This window comes from Myxine glutinosa, chromosome 1 (assembly GCF_964187855.1).
Source record: "Myxine glutinosa chromosome 1, kmMyxGlut1.1, whole genome shotgun sequence".
Classification (NCBI taxonomy): Eukaryota; Metazoa; Chordata; class Myxini; order Myxiniformes; family Myxinidae; genus Myxine; species Myxine glutinosa.
The window spans coordinates 43589428-43614925 of record NC_136261.1 but is presented as its reverse complement, the minus strand read 5'-3'; the positions used below and the strand labels follow the sequence as shown (position 1 = coordinate 43614925).

General features: G+C 44.4%; 1 protein-coding gene across 1 annotated transcript; it reads left to right on the top strand.

Annotated features, from left to right (window-relative positions):
* The first annotated feature begins 10386 nt into the window (after nucleotides 1-10386).
* LOC144890165 (uncharacterized) lies at nucleotides 10387-25018 on the top strand. The gene is made up of 7 exons (XM_078771144.1): nucleotides 10387-10539; nucleotides 11041-11112; nucleotides 11402-11438; nucleotides 16259-16377; nucleotides 16595-16646; nucleotides 23809-24086; nucleotides 24419-25018. The coding sequence occupies exons 1-7, from the start codon at nucleotides 10456-10458 to the stop codon at nucleotides 25013-25015; spliced, it is 1239 nt and encodes a 412-aa protein (XP_078627270.1). The 5' UTR covers nucleotides 10387-10455; the 3' UTR covers nucleotides 25016-25018.
* Nucleotides 25019-25498: the final 480 nt, after the last annotated feature.

Below are 25498 nucleotides of genomic sequence, written 5' to 3'. Positions count from 1 at the left end.
TATATATATATATTGTTACGGACCGCGGATAGGATGTTGTTTTGCAGAGCGGATGGCGCCGCGGCCCTAACAGTTACCCCGACTAACCCGATTCCTGGACGTTGGCCAAAATCGCGCCACAGATATTCAATAGGGAAAAGACAAAGGCGACACGGATGTGAAGAAGAAGAAGAAGACAAAAAGGTTTGAAATGCTACTAAATTTATTCCTACTATTTACACAATCAAAGAAACCAAGGAGAAGGAAGGATAATAAAACAATTTACAGAAGAAATCAGAGACACAGTGAAAATACTAGCTTATCTAAACAGGCTTAACTTATTCCCTGGACAGAACAAACAAAGACGGACTCACACGGGGAATTGCAGAGTGGATTGGCTGGAAGGAGGTGGGTGGCTGGAGGGGGAGGAAGGCACGGAGCTGGCTGGAGCTTGATCCCGCACGGGACGTCGGGCTGGACCTCGACGGCCGCCGATGCCACCGATCCTGTCGTGTGCGCGGGGTAACGGGTCGGAGCTGTTTGGTGGAGCCAACGCTGCTGGTGGGGGGTTGGTGTGACGGGTTCTCTGTCCCTCTCTCACAAACTCCAGGACTCTTTCTCTCTTTGCTTCGCTTTGCCCCTTCTCTCCTCTCTCTTTCTTAGTCCAACCCAGTCCAACAACTTCCTCTCTTGCTTAGTCCAACTCAGTCCAACTCTTGCTTAGTCCAACAACAACTTTCTCTCTTGCTTTCGCGCGCGCTCTATATAGCGCCTCAGGCGATCAAGCCGCTGGTGTCCAGGACACGCCCATCGGTGAGCTTGCCTCGGCCCTGATTGGTTGGCACGGCCCTCTGGCTCCACCCTTGATGACGATGGGCGGGCACGCCCAGGAGTCGGCAGCTCCTCCCCCTTCTTCTCCAAGCCGTCCTCGTGGCGAATGGAGTCGCGGAGGGAACAGTTGGCAATTGTTGGAAGGGGAATGTGAATGAAAGGGGATCTACTCTTATTTCACTTGGTGCAATGGAGTATTTCAATTAATGGAAGACACAGCCTTACACTAATACACATAATAAGGATATAACAACTGAACAGGGATATATGGTGTCCTTCGTGTATGCTTTATGGAATTAACTACGGGAACGCCCTTTGATCTTTATACAACAACAATTGCAGGAAGGAGGGTGACATTTTACAACTATTCACTACACAACAATAAAAAAAACAACATTCTCATATCCACAACAATATATACACACTTGCTTCATTACCTACGCCACCAAAGGTGGATGGAAGTTATGTTTTCGCTCTTGTCTGTCCGTTTGTTTGTCTGTCTGTCTGTCTGTGAACAAGTTTTATCTAAAAAAGTTGTGGATGGATTTGGACGAAATTTGACAGAAAGGTATTCTAAAAAGGACGAAATGATTCGATTTTGGTGAAGATCCGGATTTGGATCCGGATAGTATTAGTTTTTTAAGTGATTCTTCACAATTGGGAGATAGGGCCAAAAACGATATATAGCAGGATATCTCAAAAAGTTGTGGATGGATTTGGACGAAGCTTTGTGGACAGGTTGTGTGTGTGACAAGGACGAATCAATTCGATTTTGGTGAAGATCTGAATATGGATTCGGATACGAGTATTATTTACTTTTTAAGTGATTCTTCACCATTGACATAAACTGTTCAGCCTGGTTAATATGAATTTGTCGGGCATCGCTCGCGGGTGAGTGGCAGTAATTCTTGTTTTTCTGGGATTACTCCATGGGTGAAAGGTGCGAGGAGAGCTCGGCGGGTGAAGTACCAACCGAGAATGAAGGTGTGGAGGTTGAAAGAGGTGACAGTAAGGGAGGCATTAAAAGAGAGGCTGAGTCGGGTCGAGGATGATGTGGTTGAGCTTGAAAGTGGTTGGATGTCAATGAAAGCTAGTCTGTTGGGAGCCGTTGGTGAGGTATGTGGATAGACAAAAGGACCACCGAGGCACTCGGAAACATGGTGGTGGGATGATGAAGTTGGAAAGAGGTTGACGAGAAGAGGAAGAAGTTCAAGGAGTGGCAGAAGGCGAAGGGTACGGGAGCAGAAACAGCAGAGCATGAAAGTTATAAAGCAGCCATGAAGGCTGCAAAGAAAGAGGTAGCAAAGGCGCAGGAGGCATGTAGGAAAATGTTCGGAGAACGCTTGGATTCGGAAGAGGGTCAGAAAGCAGTATTCAGGATTGCAAAGCACATAGCGAAAGAGAGGTGTGATGTGATGGGGGTGAGTTGCTTGAAGGATGAAGTGGGACAAATCGTTGTGGACCCAGATGGAATTAAAGGAAGATGGAAAAGATATATGAAAATGCTGTTGAATACAGAGAATGAATGGGATGGCAACATAGAGAGTAACCCAGTTTTAGGACCGGCATAGAAGATAACTGAGAAGGAAGTTGAGGAAGCGATAAAAGCAATGAAGGGTAATGAAGGACTTCCGCTTCCGGTCCAGTCTGGAGAGGACGCTGGCGTTACTTGTTCGCCGCTTCTCCGACTGGGCCATTGTACATAGTTTGCTTTTCTGGTGGTCGTGGCGGATTTTTGACCGTTGGGTCTGCCCTCTGCTCGGTCCCGGCTCTGCTCCTGGCTTCGCCTGCCCGGCTCCTCCACTGTTTCCTCAGGCCCGCTCCCGTTGTTTGCGGCGGTGGCTGTTTGCCGCTGTGGTCTTGATTAGCGGCTGCAGTCGTTTGCCGCTGCGTTTGCCGCTTTGCCTCCTCGACCTTGGCCTCGTACTCGTCCCTTCGCTCCTGCCTGGCATGGCTCTGAGGTACTCCGCCGCAAGGCTTCTTCTGCTCAATACCCGCTCCACCCCATCATGCATCTCTGCCATCAAATCAAATGGACTCCTCCGACGACCCAGGTACATTCACCGTGGCTCCGGTCGTAAGTTTGTTTATTTGCAATCAGGTCACTCCATCCCCGTCCTCTGGTCGGCTCAGCGCACTCTCACTCTTCGTCCCAGCGCACCTGGTCACAGCAACGCACACGATCGCACCTCCTGCCTACGAACCCTGGCTAAATCACCTGAATTCATCCCTGCTGTTCAAAACAACATCAAGCTCACCCTGTTCAACACCCGGTCCCTCAACAACAAATGCCTCATCCTGAACGAATACATCCTGGATAACAAACTGGACTTTCTCTGTCTCACCGAAACCTGGAAACAACCTCTGGACTACTACACACTTAACCTCACCACACCCAATGGATATTCCTACGTCAATAAACCACGCTCGGAGGGCCGAGGTGGTGGAATTGCCGTTATCCACCGTCAAGACATCAAGACCAACCTCATCTCCATCTCATCTGCTCCATCATTTGAACACCTGGCTTTAAAACTCTCTGGTCGCACGCAGTCAGTCATGGCTGTCGTCTACCGCCCTCCCAAACCACACCCATCATTCCTGTCTGACTTCTCCTACTTTCTGACCCAGCTATGTTCCCTCTCCCCCTCAATCCTCCTCCTTGGTGATTTCAATATCCACATGGACTCCACTGACTCTACAATAACCACTGACTTCACTGATTTACTCACCTGCTTTAACCTCACTCAACATGTCGACTTTCCTACCCATATCCGTGGTCACATTTTGGACCTTGTCTGCTCCACTGGATTAAATTTGCACCATCTCTATGGCTCTGACCTCACCCTCTCTGACCACTTAGCCATCACTCTGACCATCAACATCCCCGCCCCAACACCAAGGCATTATCGCACAATCAACTTCCGTAAGCTAAACGCTCTTTCACCTACCTCATTCTCATCCACCCTCTCTGAAAAAATGTCCACTTCTCCCTTCATTGACCTCCACACCCCTTCTGACCTCACTGACTACTACAACCACACTCTCTCCTCCTGCCTTGGCCAGCTTGCGCCTGTAAAAACCAAAACAGTTTCTTTCACCCATTCTGCTCCCTGGTTTACCCCTGAACTCCACCTGATGAAAACTCGTGCTCGCCAACTTGAAAGACTCCGCAATAAAACGGGTCTCACAGTTCACTCCCAAGCCTACAAGGACCACCTACAACACTACAAAGATGCCCTCTCCCGCGCCCGCTCTGCCTACTACTCTCAAATTATCCACTCTGGCTCCGGAAACCCAAAAGCACTCTTCTCGACAATAAACAAACTCCTCCGCCCCCTGAACACCACCACCCAGTCATTCACAGTAGACAACTGCATCTCCTTCCTCTCTTTCTTCCAACGCAAAATTGACAACATCTACAACAGCTTGACCACCGCCGCACCCGCTCCCCCTCCAACCACCTGCCCCCCCTTGTCCTGCCATCCCCTGTCTCGGTTCTCCCCAATCTCCCCTACTGACCTCTCTGAACTCCTCATAGGAATGAAAACTGCCACCTGCACTCTTGACCCCATCCCCTCCAGCTTTGTCAAAGCCTCCCTCCCTGCTCTCTCTCCACTTATCATTGCAACAATAAACTCCTCCCTGTCTACAGGCATCGTCCCACCTTCCCTCAAAATTGCTGCTGTTACCCCCATTCTAAAAAAACCTGGTCTAAACCCTGACACCCTAAACAACTTCAGACCCATCTCCAACCTACCCTTTCTGTCAAAAGTTTTGGAACGCGCTGTAGCCACTCAACTCAAACATCATCTCTCTGCCAATAACCTGTATGAAACATTCCAATCCGGATTCCGGTCCAACCACAGTACTGAAACTGCTCTCCTCAAAATCACCAACGACCTTCTCCTCTCCTCTGACGCTGGCAACCTCAACATTCTCGTCCTCCTCGACCTCAGCGCTGCCTTTGACACCATCGATCACACTATCCTCCTCACCCGACTTGAATCCACCTTTAACGTTACCGGCACTGCCCTCTCTTGGATTAAATCATACCTCTATGACAGATGCCAGTTCATCTCCATCAATAACTGCAAATCCCCCACTGCTCCCCTCCCCCAAGGTGTCCCCCAAGGTTCAGTTCTTGGCCCCCTCCTCTTCATCCTTTACCTGTCCCCGCTCGGTCACTTAATCCGCCGTCATGGTCTCCAATTCCACTGCTTCGCCGATGACATTCAGCTTTTCATCTCCACCAAGTTCGTCTCCACCGACACCCACTCTATCCTGACAAACTGCATCACTGAAATAAAATCCTGGCTTCAAATCAACTTCCTCAAGCTTAACTGTGATAAATCTGAAATAATCATCATTGGCCCAAAAACGCTCACAAAATCCACCCATAACTTTGCCCTCAACATCGACGGTATCCCAGTATCCACCTCCCCTCACATCCGGAATCTTGGCGTCATCTTTGACCAAACCCTTTCCTTCGACAAATACACTAAACAGATCACAAAGTCAGCCTTCTTTCACCTGAAAAACATTGCCCGTCTCCGCTCATCCCTCTCCTCCACGGCTGCAGAAACCCTCATCCACGCCTTCATCACCTCCCGTCTGGACTACTGCAATAGCCTCCTCTATGGTTCACCCTCAAAAATCACCAATAAACTCCAATACATTCAGAACTCCGCTGCCCGTCTACTCACCCATTCCCGGACCCGTGACCACATCACCCCCGTCCTTTACAAGCTTCACTGGCTCCCCATCCCCCAGAGAATCCAGTACAAAATCCTCCTCTTGACATACAAAGCCCTCCATAACCTGGCCCCATCCTACCTGGCTGACCTCCTCTCCAGACACACTCCCACCCGCAACCTCCGCTCTGCTGGTACAAACCTCCTGACCCCCTCCATCCAGACCAAATTCAGATCCTGGGGGGACAGGGCCTTCTCCATCGCTGCGCCCACCCTCTGGAACTCACTACCTCACACCATCAGAGACTCCTCCTCACTCACCACATTCAAAACATCACTAAAGACCCACCTGTTCAACACTGCATTCAACATTCAACCCACAGCATTTAACCCCTGACTATCTCTTCTCCTTCTCCCTCCTTTTGCTTTAAATATTTCCCTATTGATTCTTGTCTTTTTTGCAATTGTTGTTTTCATGTATTGTTATGCATTATGTTTGCCACTCTGTCAAAGTGCCTTTGGGCTTCTGGAAAAGCGCTATACAAAATAAATGAATTATTATTATTATTATTAAGGGTAGAAAAGCGGGAGGGCGGACGGGAGTTGTGGGAGATATGTTGAAGGCAGCAGGAAGTTGGGGTGTGAAGAGAATGACAGAGATCTGTAATCTGGTGGTGAAAGAAGGCCGCATTCCAGTGGATTGGGAACTGAGTACCCTCGTCCCTCTATACAAGGGGAAAGGTGACCCTCTGGAGCGATAAAGTTATTGGAGCATGGAATGAAGGTATTGGAAAGGGTGTTGGAGAGGAGGATAAGGAAGAAAGTGAAGATCGACGAAATGCAGTTTGGATTCATGCCAGGAAGAGGAACGACAGACACGCTTTTCATTGTGAGGCAGTTGCAGGAGAAGTACATGGAGAAGAGGAAGAAGTTGTTTCTTGGGTTTGTTGATCTGGAGAAAGCATTTGATCGGGTTCCACGCAAAGTATTGACATGGGCATTGAGGAAGTTAGGAGTGGAGGAATGGTTGATCAGAGTAGTGATGGCAATGTACAAAAGAGCGCGCACAGCTGTAAGGACGAAGGGCGGGAACAGTGGTGAGTTTGAGGTGAAGGTGGGAGTGCATCAGGGGTCGGTACTAAGTCCACTACTATTTGTAGCTGTGATGGAGGTGCTGGCTCAGAACGTAAAGGAGGGTTTACCATGGGAGTTGTTGTACGCAGATGATCTGGTGTTGATTGCGGAAAGTATGGATGGACTGAAGAAAAAGATGAACACGTGGAAGGAATGTATGGAGACAAAAGGTCTGAAGGTGAATATCGGAAAGACGAAAGTGATGGCAAGTGGTAAAGCATGTGGTGAGGTGGAAAGAACTGGGAAGTGGCCCTGTGCTGTGTGTAGGAAGGGTGTCGGAGTGAACTCCATTCAGTGTCCAATGTGCGCTGAGTGGGTTCATCAAAAATGTAGTGGTCTGAGAGGGTCATTAACCAGTGTGGCAGCTACATTCAAATGTAAGGTGTGCACAGAGGGAGCTGCAGATTGAGGAATATGTTGAGTTGTATCTTGGAGACGGCGTGAAGCTGGAAGGTGTGAAAACATTTTGCTACCTCGGGGACATGCTGAATGGAGAAGGTGGATCAGACTCGGCAACGGTTGCTCGAGTGAGATGTGCATGGAAGAAGTTTCGGGAATTGAGTGGCATGCTGATGATGAGGGGAGTGTCGTTGAAGCTGAAGGGAAAGGTGTATGCTGCATGTGTGAGAAGTGTTATGATTTATGGGAGCGAGACATGGGTAATGAATGTAGAGCAGCAACGAAGGTTGGATAGGGTGGAAATGCGAATGGTTCGACAGATGTGCGGAGTATCGTTGAGAGAGAGGAAGACAAATGATGAATTGCGAAAGATGATGGGAATAGAGCCTGTGATTGATGCTGTGAAGAGGAACAGGTTGAGATGGTTTGGTCATGTGTTGAGGAAGGATGAAAGTGACTGGTTGAGAAGAGTGATGGAAATGAATGTAGAAGGAAGTAGAAGACGGGGAAGACCGAGAAAGACCTGGCTAAAGATGGTGGAAGAAGAAATGCGGGCAAGGGGGTTAACAAGGAGAGATGCAGGAAATAGGGCAAAATGGAGAAGATTGTCATGGGGACCGCAAGGCTAACCCCCGCCTGAGCAGGGAAAATGGCCTTTAAAATGCATGTTGTTGTTGTTGTTGGGATTACTCCATGGACCGGTAGCTTTCCTTCCATGGACCGGCAGCAGTCCCAGGACCAGCGGTTAAATATTTGTGCTATAGATAGACACTGATGACCCTTTACACCTTTTAGAATTTTAATAACAATAAGACCCTTAATAACGCAAAAGCCCCTAAGGACCCTTTAGACCTTATTGCCCCCCATAATATCCCAGAACTCGTTACACCTCATGTCTGACGGCCTTCTGCAATAACACTCGAGATTTACCAGTCATAATCAAAAGGCTTCCCATTCGTAAACCACCTCAGTACCAAAGTAAGAGGGTGCAAAATCTTCCTTTTTAAAATTGTTTAAATCCTCCCTTTTTCAGATATCTTCATCTTGGTCAGTGGATTAGAAAAAAGAAAATCCCACATGAATTAGAATTTTTTTTCACGTGGATTAGAAATTATTTTTCACGTGGATTAGAAAAGGAAACCCCACATGGATTAGAAAAAGTCCTACATGGATTAATAAAAGAAATCCCATATGGATTGGAAAAATAAATACCATGTGGATTAGAAAAATAAATCCCACGTGAATTAGAAAAAAATCCCACATGGATTAGTAAAATAAATCCCATGTGGTTTAGGAAAAAAGTAACACATAGAATGGAAAAATAAATCCCACCTGGATTAGAAAAAAATCCCACATGGATGAGAAAAAAAACATCCTACGTGAATTACAAAAAAACCCACATGGATTAGAAAAATAAATCCCGACGTGGATTAGGAAAAGGTCCCACATGGTTTGGAAAAGAAATCCCACGTGGATAAGAAAAATAAATTCCACGTGAATTAGAAAAAAGTCGCACATGGATTAGAAAGAAATCCCATGTGGATTAGAAAAATAAATCCCATGTGGATTCGAAAAATAAATCCCACGTGAATTAGAAAAAAAATCTCACATGGATTAGTAAAATAAATCCCATGTGGTTTAGGAAAAAAGTAACACATGGAATCAGAAAAAAAAATCCCATGTGGATTAGAAAAAATTCCCACATGGATTAGTAAAATTAATCCCGTGGTTTCGGAAAAAAGCAACACATGGATTAGAAAAATAAATCCCACGTAGATTAGAAAGAAATTCCACACGGATGAGAATAACATCCCACGTGAATTTCAAAAAACCCCACATGGATTAGAAAAATTAATCCCACGTGTATTAGAAGAAATCCCCTGTAGATTAGAAAAAAACATCCCACGTGAATTAGAAAAGAATCCCACATGGATTAGAAAAAAATCCCACGTGGATTACAAAAAATATCCCACGTTAATTATAAAAAACCCACGTGAATTAGAAAAAAAACCCACGTGGATTACAAAAAATGTTCTATGTGGATTCGAATTTTTTTCCACGTGGATTAGAAAATAATCCCATGTGGATTACAAAAAACATCCCACGTGGATTAGGGAAAAAATCCCACATGGATTAGAAAAAATATCCCACGTGGATTAAAAAAAACCCACATGGATTAGAAAAAGTCCGACATGGATTAGTAAAATAAATCCCATGTGGATTAGAAAAAAAGTCCTATGTGGATTAGAAAAAAACCCACGTGGATTAGAAAAAAAGTTCCACGTGGATTAGGAAAAAAATCCCACATGGATTAGAAAAAATATCCCACGTGGATTTAAAATAACCCACATGGATTAGAAAAAGTCCTACATGGATTAGTAAAATAAATCCCATGTGGATGAGAAAATAAAGTCCCATGTGGATGAGAAAAAAACCCCACGTGGATTAGAAAAACACGCACGTGGATTAGAGGGAAAGGTCTTCCGTTGAACAGCGGGAAAAGACTCATAATATTATTGAAACGTGCATTTCATACTTTTATCTTTAATCTACTTTCCATCAAAATTCTTCAAGATCTCAAAACAAGGAAACCACCTCCCCGAAAAGCACAGACGTAGGTAGGTATATAAATAAGCTTGGCAGGGCATTCCTCCCTCTGATTCCCTGTTGAAAAATCTTTCCTTTCCCTCTTCCTCGTAATTCGTGGCCATAAGGAACGAATTTCCCCAAAGTAACAATAAATTAGCTTGGGGAAATTGTTAAATTAGAGAATTGAGTTAAACTGAAAACGACGGCCTGGACAGCATTTGTTCGAGTCCCACGACAGCGTTGTTTATATGGAGACCGCCTTATTGTTAAGCGGTGCCGGCGCTCCGTTCCGTTGGAGTGCTTGCTTTAGCGCTTGGATGAAGCAAGCGGTTTCGTGAGCAATAGCAAGATGCTTGCTAACGGAACACATCATGGTGTATGGTTCCCGTTTTTAAATCTACAAACTGAGAAATCGATCTGTAAAAGTAATCCGAGTCGCCCATCGATCGGCGAAATGTCCTCGGGCCAATCAGCCATACGCGGGAGAGGTTCGATATTCTGAGGAAACGCCGAAACCCGCCATCTTGTTTCAACTGCGCTTCCTTATGGGCGCGGGTTCCATGGTGACCAATCTTTCTCCTGGGATTGAGATAAACCCTTTCACGTCATCCGGGAGATTGGAAGGTATTTTGATTATTCTTTTTATTAAACCTGCGTGTAATATGATGAGATGAATACCTACCTGTGTGTAATTTGATTATACTCTTGTATCCACAGGGAAAAGGCGCGATTAAAAAATAATCATACACAGTGGCATTGTGATGTCACAGACGGACAACGCCTTATTGTACGAGGGTTCCTCCCGTCAAACTGTCATTTGTTTGAATCCACGATGGAGAACGGACGTTTTTTCGTGACTTCCGTACTCATAATCAATGTCATTATTTTTTACATCAATTGGATCTCTCCTCAACACGTGAGTTTTTGTTTGATTTACTTCCCACTTTATTTTACTTCCAAGATACTTCCAACTGATTTACTTTGAATTCCAACAACATGGAATTGATTGTTTAATAATTACTGTGTCGTCGGAAACTTCGAGTCGGGGAATACGTTTGTAATTTGGACAGGTACCGGCACACAAGGACCTGCCCACTCCGTGTGTTTGAGGAAATGAGAATTCCCGACCTGGTGCTTCCCATGTCGGATCAATCCCGCTATTGGAAGAGCACGTGTGTAACTTGTTCGTGTTCAACATCCTGTTCTGTATCTTTCGAGAAGGGTTCGTCATTGTGTGCCGGTACCTTGGGTCTGCAATTCGCTCCGTGATTGCAGTGACGTCACTATTTCCATGCTAATGCCCTCAGGGCAACTCGGGATATGAAAAGACTGAGACGTTTGAAATGTCCAGAAATGTCTGCGAATCCTCCACTTTGTCTAACACTGTGTATTTACTGTCTTGGTGTCTATCACACAGAAACAAGGATATGCCGATTACTTTTGGGAAAGCGTATTTAACCTCCTCCCAAACACCTTTCGTCCTGCTCAGGTATGATGACATTCCCCATCAACGGAGTTGCGATGAATCTGAAGATAAATCGATTAGTTTTGAAATTGCGTGGAATTGTCTCCATGGAAACGTGATTACATTTACTTGGCTTGATCCTGTTCTTTGAGTGGATTCCCTAAATATTAATCAGATGTTAAGAAGAACTAACTCAGGTTATTTAAATCGGATTAATTATTTTAAACTCGAACTTGTCATTAAAACTTCCACCTTCGGATCCATGATTGAAAACTTTCCACCACGTGACGTGTTTTTTTGTGTTTTGTTTCAGGTCCGTCATGGTTACTGGTTCTCCAGCTTCCACGAAGGTAAGTACCTTGTATTGTTCTTGTTCACCTATGTTGTTCTTTCTGCATATTATTAGTATGCAGCTATTTTATCGAGTGACAACATCCCAGAAATGGGAATCATTCTCCATTGGGATTCCTTGGGTAAATCAATCTTTCTCAAAGATTGAAACAGAGATACATCAGCCTGCTCATCGCATGTTCGTTCGTCATTCATCTCGTAATGGGCCTCCACAACCATCCTCTACCATGTGGTGGAAAAGCGGTCGAGGTCCTTGTGCGAGTGAGATGCAAACGGACTCCACCGAAAGTCCAGGACAACACAAAGTTGAGGATAATGGCCTGGTTGCATAAAGCAACCTTGAGGACAAATTTGAGGGTTTCCTTAACTTTTACCCTAACTTTTCCCTTCAGGAAATCCTTAAGTTGATGGTTGCATATATGAATATCCTTGTGTTCTTCCTTAAAAAAAACACCTCCTCCCCCCCTGTCCCTGTCATCGGCTCTTCTCCACCAATTACAAGCAAGCTTTCAGAAGTCACCTGGGTATTAAATATTGTAGGAGAGGACATCATGATCCTTCTTTGGGTTGTCGTTGGTACCATAGAGGTGCCGTGTGTATGGCCCTCCATTGTGAGGTCTTGCTGTGACATTCACCAATCCAATCCCAGGGTACGTGGAGCTCTTTCGCCTTCGTAGGCAGTCCACCTGGGAGGAGGAAACTCCCTTAGGTTAAGAAAATGGGTTAAGGAAACATTTACCTTCAGGTTTCCCTTAGCGAAGCATTTCCTTAAGTTCTGTTGCATAAACATCTTTTCGGAAATCCTAAAGTTAAGGAAATCCTTCGGACCTGCTGCGATGCCAGGCAACCAATCAGATTAGAGATAGGACGCTGTCCGGAAACAAGAACACGTAATGAACATGAGATTTAAAATGACACTTGTTATATGTTGCATGTGGAACACGTGATTTTAAATGACACTTTTTATGTGTTGCATGTGGAACACGTGATTTTAAATGACACTTTTTATATGTTGCATGTGGAACACGTGATTTTAAATGACACTTGTTATATGTTGCATGTGGAACACGTGATTTTAAATGACACTTGTTATATGTTGCATGTGGAACACGTGATTTTAAATGACACTTGTTATATGTTGCATGTGGAACACGTGATTTTAAATGACACTTTTTATATTTTGCATTTGGAACACGTGATTTTAATGACACTTTTTATATGTTGCATGTGGAACACGTGATTTTAAATGACACTTTTTATATGTTGCATGTGGAACACGTGATTTTAAATGACACTTGTTATATGTTGCATGTGGAACACGTGATTTTAAATGACACTTTTTATGTGTTGCATGTGGAGCACGTGATTTTAAATGACACTTTTTATATGTTGCATGTGGAACACGTGATTTTAAATGACACTTTTTATATGTTGCATTTGGAACACGTGATTTTAAATGACACTTTTTATGTGTTGCATGTGGAGCACGTGATTTTAAATGACACTTTTTATATGTTGCATGTGGAACACGTGATTTTAAATGACACTTTTTATATGTTGCATGTGGAACACGTGATTTTAAATGACACTTTTTATATGTTGCATGTGGAACACGTGATTTTAAATGACACTTTTTATATTTTGCATTTGGAACACGTGATTTTAATGACACTTGTTATATGTTGCATGTGGAACACGTGATTTTAAATGACACTTGTTATAAGTTGCATGTGGAAGGAAGATCAGCATAGGCCAAAAGGTCAACATCGGCCAAAGGTCAACAACCATTTCATATTTCTAAAATCCTCAATTTTCATCGGATTGACTTGAAATTTGAATTGGATTTTCATATAACCGAAATGAATTCAACCACCAACTATTTTTGAGATCAGCAAAGGCCAAAAGGTCAACATAGGCCATAGGTCAACTACTTTTTTTCAAATGTCTAAAATCCTCAATTTTCATCCGATTGACTTGAAATTTGAGTGGGATTTTCATATAACCGAAATGAATTCAACCACCAACTATTTTTGAGATCAGCAAAGGCCAAAAGGTCAACATAGGCCATAGGTCAACTACTTTTTTTCAAATGTCTAAAATCCTCAATTTTCATCAGATTTACTTGAAATTTGAATAGGATTTTCATATCAGCTAATTGGATTCAACCACCAACTATTTTCGAGGTCAACATGGGCCAAATTAGCCAAAATAGCCAAAAGGTCGAGTTTCTAAAATTGTCAATTTTCATTCAATTAACTTAAACTTTTAAGACGATTTGCATATCAGCGAACTGAATTCAACCACTAATTATTTTTGAGGTCAAAAGGATGCTCTACTGAGTGCCATTCTACTTTGTTCTGTTTTGCCAAGTGTCGCTCTATGAGTAATTTTTCATCTGTTTGTCTGTCTGTCTGTCTATCTGTTTGTTTGTCTGTGTTTGTTTGTTGGTCCGCACAGAATAAATATGATTTTATCAGCAACCATTGGTCCGATTGAAAGCAAATTTTCACCATATGTGCTACTCCACCTGTAGAATATTTTTAATGATAATTATGACGTTTTAGGTCACGTGGTACAGGCGCCATCTTGGAAAAACCGAAAAACGTTGCATCTCCATATCTCCGAAAGCGTTGCATAGAAAAAATTGAGACATGGCTCATTGTAAAGAACTGTCCATGTGGAATAACATGTGTCATGGATGCCTCCATTCTGACTTCTTAATTCGACAGGTACAAAACTTCATCCGATCAAGATGAAATTTATTGAGCATCATCTCGGGATAAATTGGTGTAGAAAAAATAATGATGACGTTATCGGTCACCACTAATATGTGTGGTGACACTTCAGGCGCCATATTTGTTTTTTTAACACAAAAACCTTAAAAACCACTGAAAACTCGTCCTGGCGAGGGTCTGCAATCTTTGATTGCTCTTTCTAGTTATATGTTGCATGTGGAACACGTGCTTTTAAATGACGCTTGCTATTTTGCTGTATGTGGAACACGTGATTTTAAATAACACTTGTTATGTGTTGCATGTGAAACACGAGATTTTGAATGACACGTGTGTTATGTTGCATGAGGATTACATGCTTTCAAATGAATAGAGCCCAAGCTAGTGATTCTTCCCAGTAAATAGTTTCCTGGGAATTCCGACAAAATTGTGGAATTGTTTCGGGCTTCCTGCATTTTCCCCATTTTTTTCGGCTTTGGGCTCGGAAAATTTGCCTTTTTCCATCTCTAGTGGCAAGTGTACTTGTGTTTGCACTCGTGCAAGTGTGCTCTGTGCATCTCCTTTCCCAACACTAAGGGGAATCTCTTATACTCCTACTTTATGGCCCTATAAGCCATCCCAATAAGAAATGCATGCAATGGTAAAAGCTCGGTTCATACAAAGTTACATGATGATTGGATGGAAAATGCATCCATGTTCCAAATTTTCTGTCGACTTGGACTGCAGGATACTTCACGTATCAGGAATAAAATACCTTATTAATTTATCGGTTATCTTGAACCAACCTTCCGAACACATGTTTATCATCGTCTTTGCCATGTGTGAAACGTGCTGTGATGTTCTGAATAATTTCACCATTGTTTTCATGATATTTGATTCCAAAACAATGCTGTTCGATTGAATAGCAATTTGAAAGGGAAGAGTTCGGTGAAAGTCCATAAATATTTGGGGTCCCAAACGAATGGTGGTGGAACCACTGGAGTGACCACCGATGATGTGGAGTTGCACTGGGACGGTGTTTGCTTTTTTGGAACGCGTTCATTTCGATCGGAGGGGACACGTAGTGAACGCAATACTTCCACTCCAGATAGATTTTAACCTTGTGGTCCTCATTTTTACCGCCTTCTAACCGGCGGAGGCCAACTAGTGACGTCTTACTGTCAGTAGGTACTCAGGGCATGTCGGTGTGGGAAGTTTGCACAAGGAAACAACTGATTGGAAAGGCAGTACAATGTAATTTTGTTCAGGGTATATTTACACATTGCAGAAGCATTGGGAGGTGTGAATTATTATTATTATTTTTTGTATACAAGATCGAGGCTCGTGAAAGAGCCAACAGTAATCACACAAAAATACAAACGGACACGTAAAACATATAATAAGGGGAGCGGTAGACAAGATGGGGAGAGACGGGGAAGCACACAAGCACAACATTTGAAAGCAGGGACATCAGGAGATCTGTGGGATGGAGAGGGCTTGGGGGGAGGAGGCGTGGGAAAGGGGGGGGGGGGGGGGGGGGAGGTTGGGAGAAGTATAAAACACAAGGACACTGCGAGGACTTCCAGGAAAGAACTCGGTATTTCAAAAAAGTGGATCTGAGGTGAATTAACGGGAGTAGAAAAGATCAAGGTTTTGGATGGGGGAAGATAAGAGATGGTGGCGAACAGCTGTTTTATCGACCTTGAGGGATGAGAGGGATTGAAGAGAGTGAGGGAGTTTGTTCCAGAGGCGGGAGAAAAGAGGAATGAAAGAGTGAAGATGAACAGAGACTCTTGATTTTGTCTCGTGCAAGAAATCGATGAAATTACACCTACACACCGACACACCTACACACCTTTTGTTGCTTATTATAATATGCGAGCAATTGCAAACATCATCTCTGGAGTGCTGTACTCACAGGTGAGGGAACAAAGATGAAATAATTTATCGATCACAGGTGTTATCTTTCATACATTTCTGGTTTATGTGACGTCAGCCAATTGTATCAGATTTTCAGGAAACCTCTTGTAGGAACATTCAGTGTTTTCCCAAAAGGTGAAGCAAATTCAAATCCAGGCCTTCACCGTGCTCTGTTCTTTTGTTTACAGCAATAACGAGGCCAATTATCAGCCAAAGTTGCAGCAATGGAAATGTTGTAAATATCAACACCGTCGAGACCTGCATCATCTTCACTGCAGTGTGTGTAATCTGCAGCAACATCACTCAGGTATGGTTTTGATGGTTACCTGCTCAAAAATTCACAATTCAATAGAAATGGTAAATCTACCCAAACTGCCGTTCTGGACTCAGGTAGAGCAATACACGTTATTGTGGAATGTGTCGTGCTACATTGTTCACGACGTATGCGGACTTAGACAAAGTCAAGTGAAAAGAGGCTCGCTGTATTGAAGCGTTTCATGGATGTTGTTGTATTTGTGTTGCAGATTTTGCATGCCGTGCAGAGTTGGCATTACAGACGTGCCATGCAGGACTGCGGTAAGTGAAAACTCTTTTATTACCTTATATTTGGTTCACAAATCTTTCTGGTAATCTTATATATAATGGAGCAGGTGTTTGTATGTATGTATATATGTATGTACACTGTACATTGCATTCAGAAAGTATTCAGACCCCTTCACTTTTTTCACATTTTGTTATGTTGCAGCCTGATGCTGAAATCGTTTAAATTCATTTTTTTCCCTCATCAATCTCCACTCAATACCCCATAATTTGTCCACACTTTGGGGTCCACACAAGTGGCTAACATTGATCACAAAAAGACAAACTGACACATAAAACATAAAACATATAATAGAGGGAGCGGGAGACAAGATGGAGAGCATGGACATCGGGAGATCTGTTGGAGGGAGAGGGCTTGGGGGGAGGAGGCATGGGAAGAGGGGATGGTGGGAGAGATTTACAAAAACACATGGACACTGCTACGACTTCCAGGAAAGAAGTCGGCATTTCAAAAACGTGGATCTGGAGTGAATTACCGGGGGTAGAAAAGATCAAGGATTTGGATGGTTGAAATGACAATGGAGTGACAATGACAATCAGTGTAAAACAACCTAAACGACTGTTAAAAGGATCATCAAATATCTAAAGCTTGGAGCTGAGAAACGTCATGGGCCTTGTGAAGGTGACTGTGTATACGCCTTAGGTTTTAGGCCTCTGGTGTAAACCTATGGTCCATTGCAATTGTAATTATTTGAGCTACATAACCACGATATACAGTATTATTAATGCACATAAGCAGTCGGCATGTTTTAAATTCATGCACATAACCAGGATTATAATTATTATTTTTGGAAGTCATAGAGGCAGCAGTCTGTTGCACCACCCAAAATTTTGAGTCTTCAGGGATCAGGGTATTTGTGGTCTTTTGGGTCTTTCAGGGTATTGGGGTTTTTTTGGGTGTTCGGGGTCTTTATGGGTCTTTGTGGATTTTTTTGTCTTTTGGGGTTTTTTGGATCTTTAAGGGTCTTGGTGTCTTGGCAGTATTTTGGGTTTTCAGGGACTTGTCGGTCTTTTAAGTCCTCTGGGTCATTTTGGGTCCTTGGGGTCTTCAGGGTTTTTAAGGGTCTTTGGCGTATTTTGGGTCTTCAGGGTATTTAAGGGTCATTGGGATATTTTGGGTCTTTGGGGTATTTTGGGTGTTTAACAGTCTTCAGGGTTTTTTTTGCATCTTCGGGGTATTTAAGTGTCTTAGGGGCATTTTTGGCCTTTGGGGTGTTAATGGGTTTTCAGGGCCTTTAGAGTCTTTGTGGTCTTTTAGATCTCTAAGGATCTTGGGGCCTTTTGGAGTATTTTGGTTCTTTGGAGTATTTTGGGTATTTAACAGTCTTCAGTGTCTTCGGGATCTTCAGGGTATTTTGGGTGTTTGGGGCCCATTGGGTCTTCAGAATCTCGTGTCTTTTTTTTTTTTTAATACAAGATCGAGGCTCGTGAAAAAGCTAATATTAATTACACAGAAAGTCAAATCGACACATAAAACATATAATAAGGGGTGCGGTAGACAGGATGGGGACAGAGGCGGAAGGACACAAACACAACATTTGAGAGCAGGGACATCGAGAGATTTGTGGGAGGGAGAGGGCTTTGGAGGAGTTGGGAGAGGTATATAACATATGGGACTCTGCAAGGACTTCCAGGAAAGAAGTTGGAATTTCAAAAAAGTGGATCTGGGGTGAATTAACAGGGGTAGAAAACAAAGGTTTTGGATGGGGGAAGATAAGAGATGATGGTGAACAGCTGTTTTAAAGACCTGGTGGGAGGAGTGGGATTGAAGGGAGTGGGGGAGTTTGTTACAGAGGCGGGAGAAAAGAGGATTGAAAGAGTGAAGGTGAGCAGAGAGCTTAGATTTTGGCAGTTTAACCATAAGAGGGTTGCTGGGAGTTCTTGTGCGACCTGTAGAAATATTTGGGGGACAGAGCACAGAGAGAGCTGGGGGAGCAAGGCCGGAGAGGAGTCTGTAGAAGACAGAAAGGCCACCAACCTGCCTGTGGTGAGTGAGTGAAAGGCCCTCAGAGTTAGCTTCATCGCGGGAGATTCCAATGATTCTGAAAGCTTTGGTTTCAACAGCGTGAAGCCGAGCTAGGTGTGAGGCAGGAGCACCGGCCCAGAGGGGAGAATAGTAATCCATTGAGCTGCGGATGAAAGCCTTGTATGTGGTGAGGAGCTCAGGTGTGCCAAGGAAGGACTTCGCACGACGGAGGATGCCCAGTCGGCGTCTGGCTTTGGAGGCCAGCTTGGAAATGTGGTTTTCCCAGGAAAGATCATGGCAGATAGTGAGACCCAAAACCTTGAGCGACAGAACTTCTAGGAGAAGATTGTTGAGAAAGTAGATGGGAGGGTTGTCCAGTCCGTCTTTTCGGACAGACATTTTTTTTTTTTTTTTTTTTTTTTTTTGTATACAAGATCGAGGCTCGTGAAAGAGCGAAAAAGTAAGACATAGTAAGAGTGTGAGATTTATCAGGATTGAAAGACATGTTCTACTTGTTTGACCAGTCTGTAATTTTGTCCAGGTCTGCAGAGAGTGAGGTGGCTGCAGACTGCCGATCTGAGGGATGAGGAATGGAGTGGCAGAGAGTGGAGTCATCAGCAAAAAGATAGAGAGGATTTTCCAGAGAGTCGGAGAGATCATTGATAAAGACCAGAAAAAGCACAGGGCCCAGCACACTTCCTTAGGGAACTCCAGCCTGAACAGGAAGGGGAGATTAGAGAAATCCATTCAGGGCCACACGTTGACTACGACCAGAGAGTAAGTCCGCAAGCCATGCATGGAGATTTCCATGGATACCATAGGAGGAGAGTTTGGTGAGCAGAGCTGGGTGCCAGACCGTATCAAAGGCCCGTGATATGTCAAGGGAGACAGCTCTGATTTCCTGTTTGGCATTGAGGACCTCCATCCATTGTTGAGACAGCAGAAGCAGCATGTCCAGAGTAGAGTGACCTGGTCTGAAACCAAATTGATGATCAGAGATCAAGCCATTGGAGAAGAGGAAAGATTTCATATCCGAAGCAATGATGGATTCCATGACTTTGCTGATAATTGGGAGCAGGCTGATTGGTCTGTAGTTGCAAGGATCTGTTTTTGCACCTTTTTTGTGTAAAGCGGTAATGTTAGCTGATTTCCAGGATGCTGGCAGATGACCTTGAGCAAAAGATAGGGTGAAAAGAACAGAGAGAGGGTGAGATAGAGCGGCAGAGCAGGATTTTAGGACCCGTGGGCTGATGCCGTCTGGTCCAGTTGCAGAATCAGGGTCGAGGTTTGACAAAAACTCCTCCACCTTGTCAGGAGAGAAGGACACAGAGTCCAGGAGCAGTTGGGTTTGACTGGGAAAGGTGGGAACAGAGAGAGATGGGTTTGGGACTAAGGATTTTGAGGCGAACACAGAGTTGAGGCATTCGGCTTTGTCACGTGCGATGTCACCTGTGTGGCCATTTGAGGTAAGGGAGGGGATGGAGGGGGAACAAACACCAGAAACGGATTTGACCAGACGCCACCAGGATTTGGAGGAAGGAGACAGGTTTGAGAGTTCATTCTTGAGTGAGGAGAGATAGTGCTTCCTGGCACTCCTGAGGGTAGACACACACTTGTTCCGAGCTTGGTGGAAGGAACTGAGATTGCCTTCAGTTGGATTAGCCTTCCAAGAGGCAAAGGCAAGTTGTTTCAGGGCAACTGCCTCACCACAAGATTCAGTGTACCATGGACGGGAGGAAGGGTAAGACAATTGAAGGCGAGATGGGATAAATCTGTGCATGAGAGAGATCAGTTTGCTTTGGAAGAATTCCCAGGAAGAATTGATGTCAGAGGCAGTGGAGATGGGAGACCAATCCAGACGATTGATGGCTGCTTGAAGACCGTCCCAGTCGGCCTGAGTGAAATGCCAGACTCGTCGACGCTGAGGAGGCTCTCTGAGAATGGCCAGAGAGATGTCCACTTTGACAAGCACATGATCAGAAGAACCGATTGGAGCAGAAGAAGAGCAGCAGACATTAGCAGGGAAGTTTGTCATAATCAAGTCTAGAAGAGAAGATACTCCATTGGCTGAGATCCGGGTCGGGAAATTGACAGATTGTGTCAATCCCAGTGAGTCACAGAAGTCCTTTGCTGAGGTGCCATCACTGGTGAGAGAGGAACCCACACCCAACCAGGTGGCATGATGACAGTTGAAGTCACCACATATGAGGAAGAGAGAGTTGGGATGAGTGGATAGAAGTTGGTCCATGTTGTCAGACAGTGAAATGTAGATGGAGTCATCACTGTTTGGGGGACGGTACAGAACACATATGAACAAAAGGTGGGAGCGGAGAGGAAGCCGTAGCCAGAGTTACTCCTGGGGGTGAGGAGGAGAGAGGGCAGTGCAAGGAGAGTGAGGAAGAGAGTTTTTGACAAAGATAGCCACCCCACCACCAGGCCGAGGCTCAGGTCTATCATACCGGAGGAGGGAGTAACCAGGAAGAGATATTAAGGAATCAGAGACATCTTGAAGGAGGAAAGTCTCTGTTAAGCAGATCAAGTCTGGATTGTCAGAAGCAACCTGTATGGAGAGATCAGTCAGGTTTGAGCGAAGGCCCCGGATGTTTGAGGTCCATACCGTTAATGAAGAGAGAGGGGGAGCATCGGGTACAGGACAGGGGAGGGGAGGAGAAGGGTAAGATGAAGGATGAGAGGGGGAGGTAGGGAGAGCAGTTGATAGTGTGTCAGATGTTGCAGAAGAGTTCCAAGAAAGGGAAGGATGAGGAGGATGAAAGGTTTGATGGTGAAGGGATGAGGCACAGTGAGGGGTTGTTTGAGGGGGGGGGGGGGGGCAGAGGAAAGTAGAAGGTTTGGGGGGGTGGAGGTATGAGATAGAAGGGAGACGAAGTGGGGAGGAGGCAGCTTGGAGGAGGAGGGGGGAGGAGGGAGAATTGGAGAGGAATGGTATGGGGGGAGAATTGAATGGGAGGGATTGGGGGGGAGTTTTGAAGGGGAGGAGTGAGGGGGGAGTTTAGGAGGGGAGGGGCAAGGGGGGAGTTTTGGAGGGAAGGGGCAAGGGGGAAGTTTAGAAGTGGAGGGGCAAGGGGGTAGTTTAGGAGTGTAGGGGCAAGGGGGGGGATTTGGAGGGGAGGGGCAAGGGGGGAGTTTAGGAGGGGAAGGGCAAGGGGGGAGATCAGGAGTGGAGGGGCAAGGGGGGGATTAGGAGGGGAGGGGCAAAGGGGGAGTTTAGGAGGGGAAGGGCAAGGGGGGAGTTCAGGAGTGGAGGGGCAAGGGGGAGTTTAAGAGTGGAGGGGCAAGGGGGTAGTTTAGGAGTGTAGGTGCAAGGGGGGGGGGGGGATTTGGATGGGAGGGGCAAGAGGGGAGTTTAGAAAGTGGATGATTAATGAAAGACGAACATTGATAACAAATTGGGTTTGTTGTGATTTTCAAGTTAGCAATCCGATTCAGAACGATGGAGGAGGGATGGAATGAATGTGAATTTAGACCATGTAGTGAGGGAGACGTATAAGATATTGAATTTCTTTTTTTTGAAGTGGAATGAGTTGGAGAGGAAATTGAGAAAAGCCTTTTAAATAGGAAGAAAAACAGCGTGTTGTAATATACCACTGAATAAAACACAGAAGGGGAAAGGTTAAACATATTTAAATAATATTTAAACAGAACTGTGAACAATCTTATATGCACAAAAATACCAACGGGGGGAGAGCCGAGAGGGACCACCACGAGTCACGTGAACAGGGCAAACGGTGGATGGCAAGGAGATAATGGGGGCGGGGCGAACAGCACACCTGGACAGAAAATACAGGATGAGACAACAGTACACGTGGAGAAAATAAAATAAATGTTTTTGTTTTTTTTGTTTTTTTTGGGGGGGGGGGGGGGGGGGTGGGGATTTAGAACGTTAGACAGAGTATTATGTTCGGGGTAGAAGGGAAAAAACCAAGAGCCAAGCAAAACACGCTTAAGTTAACAAAACACCGACGGGGGTACAACTACAAGGCCACACACGAGGAGCAGAACATGATTAATTAATTACGAGTTACAGGAAATTCAAACCAAAACTAACTATAATCAAACAATATCGCATGGACGATAAAATAACGAGTTGAAATTTGACAATCTATCTGGGGAAATGGGGGAGAAACGCGTGGTCGAAGAACGAGCGAACGAATAAGAATGAATAAACGAATGAGCACAGAGAAGGTAATGTCTTTTTTTTTTTGTTTTTTTGAGTTGAGATTTACATAAGGAAGTAGGCTTTGGGGTGGAAAGACTGGGAAAACCGAGAACGAAAGTTATTGGATCACAAACGACAGACCGCTGAGAGAAAAACAAAGCCTCAAGGTTGTGCAGTGTACACTGTACATGGCCTCAAGACGACACGAATTAACACGATTTTCAATACAGGTATGAAAGATTTGCACCGAAAATCTTTGTCGGGACAATATACGTACATACACCATAAAATAAATACAGTTTTAACGAAAATACAAAATGGGAACAATTACTTAACTTCGATTTCGATGGAGAGCGTGTGGAGCTGCGAAAAAACGAACCCTCGCCAGCAAGACCGGAAACGGAAGTCAATTGGGACTCACCTTGTCAGGAGAGAAAGACACAAAGTCCAGGAGCAGTTGGGTTCGACTGGGAAAGGTGGGAACAGAGAGAGATGGGTTCTGGACACAAGATTTTGAGGCAAACACAGAGGTATTTTGGGGTCTTTTGGGGTATTTTGGGTCTTCTGGGTTTTTTCGGTCTTCGGGGTATTTTGGATCTTCAGAGTCCTTGGGGTCTTCTGGGTCTTCGTGGTCTTTTGTGTATTTAACAGTCTACACTCTACAGGGTAGTTTGGGTGTTTGGGGTCCATTGGGTCTTTGGGATCTTCTGGGTCCTTGGGGTTTTTTGGGTCATCAGAGTCTCTAACTCTTTTAACCGGTTGTCACACAGTATGTGTTCAAAGATTGCCCCTTAAAACCCCGCACTCAAATCCCTCCAAAAGCACTACTGAAAGCCTTTAAAACCTAGCCTGATGTTGGGGGACAGACGCACACACACACACACACACACACACACACACACACACACACACACACACACACACACACACACACTGTGTTTTATATGGTAGATAATCATCACATTGCTTGTTCTCACGTTGTTTTTATCACTCAGACTGCTGTGACTTTGTGCGGGAATTGGAAAACATCAGTGAATATCACATCAAAGAGCCAAGATTGAAGCCAACCTCTAATGATGGCGGCATTGTGTCGGGAACAAATCCATCCCACTCTGGCCTGGTGAGAACGACATCCCATTTGAACTATCGTCGATCTATGGATAGAGATGTGGGTGTTTACAAGAACGAATATGGAGCGACGGGAGAAAAGAAGGTTGATCTAGATATCGATCTGCATCACCTGGGACAGGATTGTAGCGCAAACATGATCCAGGTAAATGACATCAAGCTGAGAATGAAGATGGAAATTATCGTATTTTTCCGCTTAACAATGTTTGCTTTTAATTATTTTATTTTAATGTCTAAAGATCATTCAAAATTCCATCCTCACAACGCCTTCCAGGATATTGAATACCACTTCGTGTGAAAGGTTGAAATATGTGTAAATTTACTTTCCCAATGAATCATTCATTACAATTTGTTATTTTATTATTTGATGCAAATTTCATCAGCTCAATATTGTTCTTTTATTCTCAAATCCTCATTCGTTGTGCAAGTTTTCCAGAGGCTTGTGCCATCAAATTAATTCCTTTCTTTTCTCTACAGGCAAACTACCCTGACTACCGGACTATGAAACACGATGCACACCCCCTGGTTCTTCGGGGGAACCAAACAAAATCAACATCTGAGTTCCAACCACGATCACGTCAAGGACCAGCAACACAATCTCAGAAAGATCAACCTTCTGGGTCAAGTCAGTCACAGGGAACAGTGGCATTCCTCAAAATGATCATCCAGAAGACCCTCAGACTTGTATTTGGCTTACTGTCGCTCGTACATGAGTCGTACAATAGAATCTGTGCAAAACGGGAGAAATCTTCACTCGAGCTGATCCCACCAGGACAAGGGTTCCTCAAACATTGCCCATCCTCTCTCCCTTTTGTGGATGGAAAGACTGTGCAGGTGCTGGAGAATAATATTCGAGAGAATATAATTGAACATCAGGGGGGTCTCCCAGGTCTCGTCCAAAGTCCTCTCAATGATATTCAGCTTCCTGCGCAAACACTTGTCCAGAATTGTTCCCAAACGAAACCTACAAGAAATGTGATCGCCAAGACCAGTCCACTTCTTTTCATTACTGGCGAAACCAGGGAATATTTGGAGGGGCACATCCATGATAAATCTAACAAACTATTGGTTTGAATGTTTCGGGCTCGGGTTGGGTTGGGGTTTTAATTTGAGGGTTAGGATGGAGATATGGATTTGGTTTCAATGTGAGTGTTTCGCTTGGGTTTGAATGTGAGGTTCAGGGATGTGGTTATAATTTCCAAAACCTCAACAGATGCCTCCTATTATATTACTAGTGGGGTCACCCGGGGAATCCCACGGGCAAGGACGTGTGTGACAATTCGACATATTGAGTGAGATGCTGCACCTGCACATTCAGTTTCACAAAATGGACACCTGCCAATTTATCAGCTGCACAAATGATGTAATCTACACAATGTATTTACTTCTGATAACATGTGAATGCATGTGCGTGCACATCCACAACCACACCCACACACACATATACACATACACACATATATACACACACACACACATGCACACACATGTACACCCACACTCATATACACACACATACATACATACACACAAGCATGTACACATGTGCACCCACAC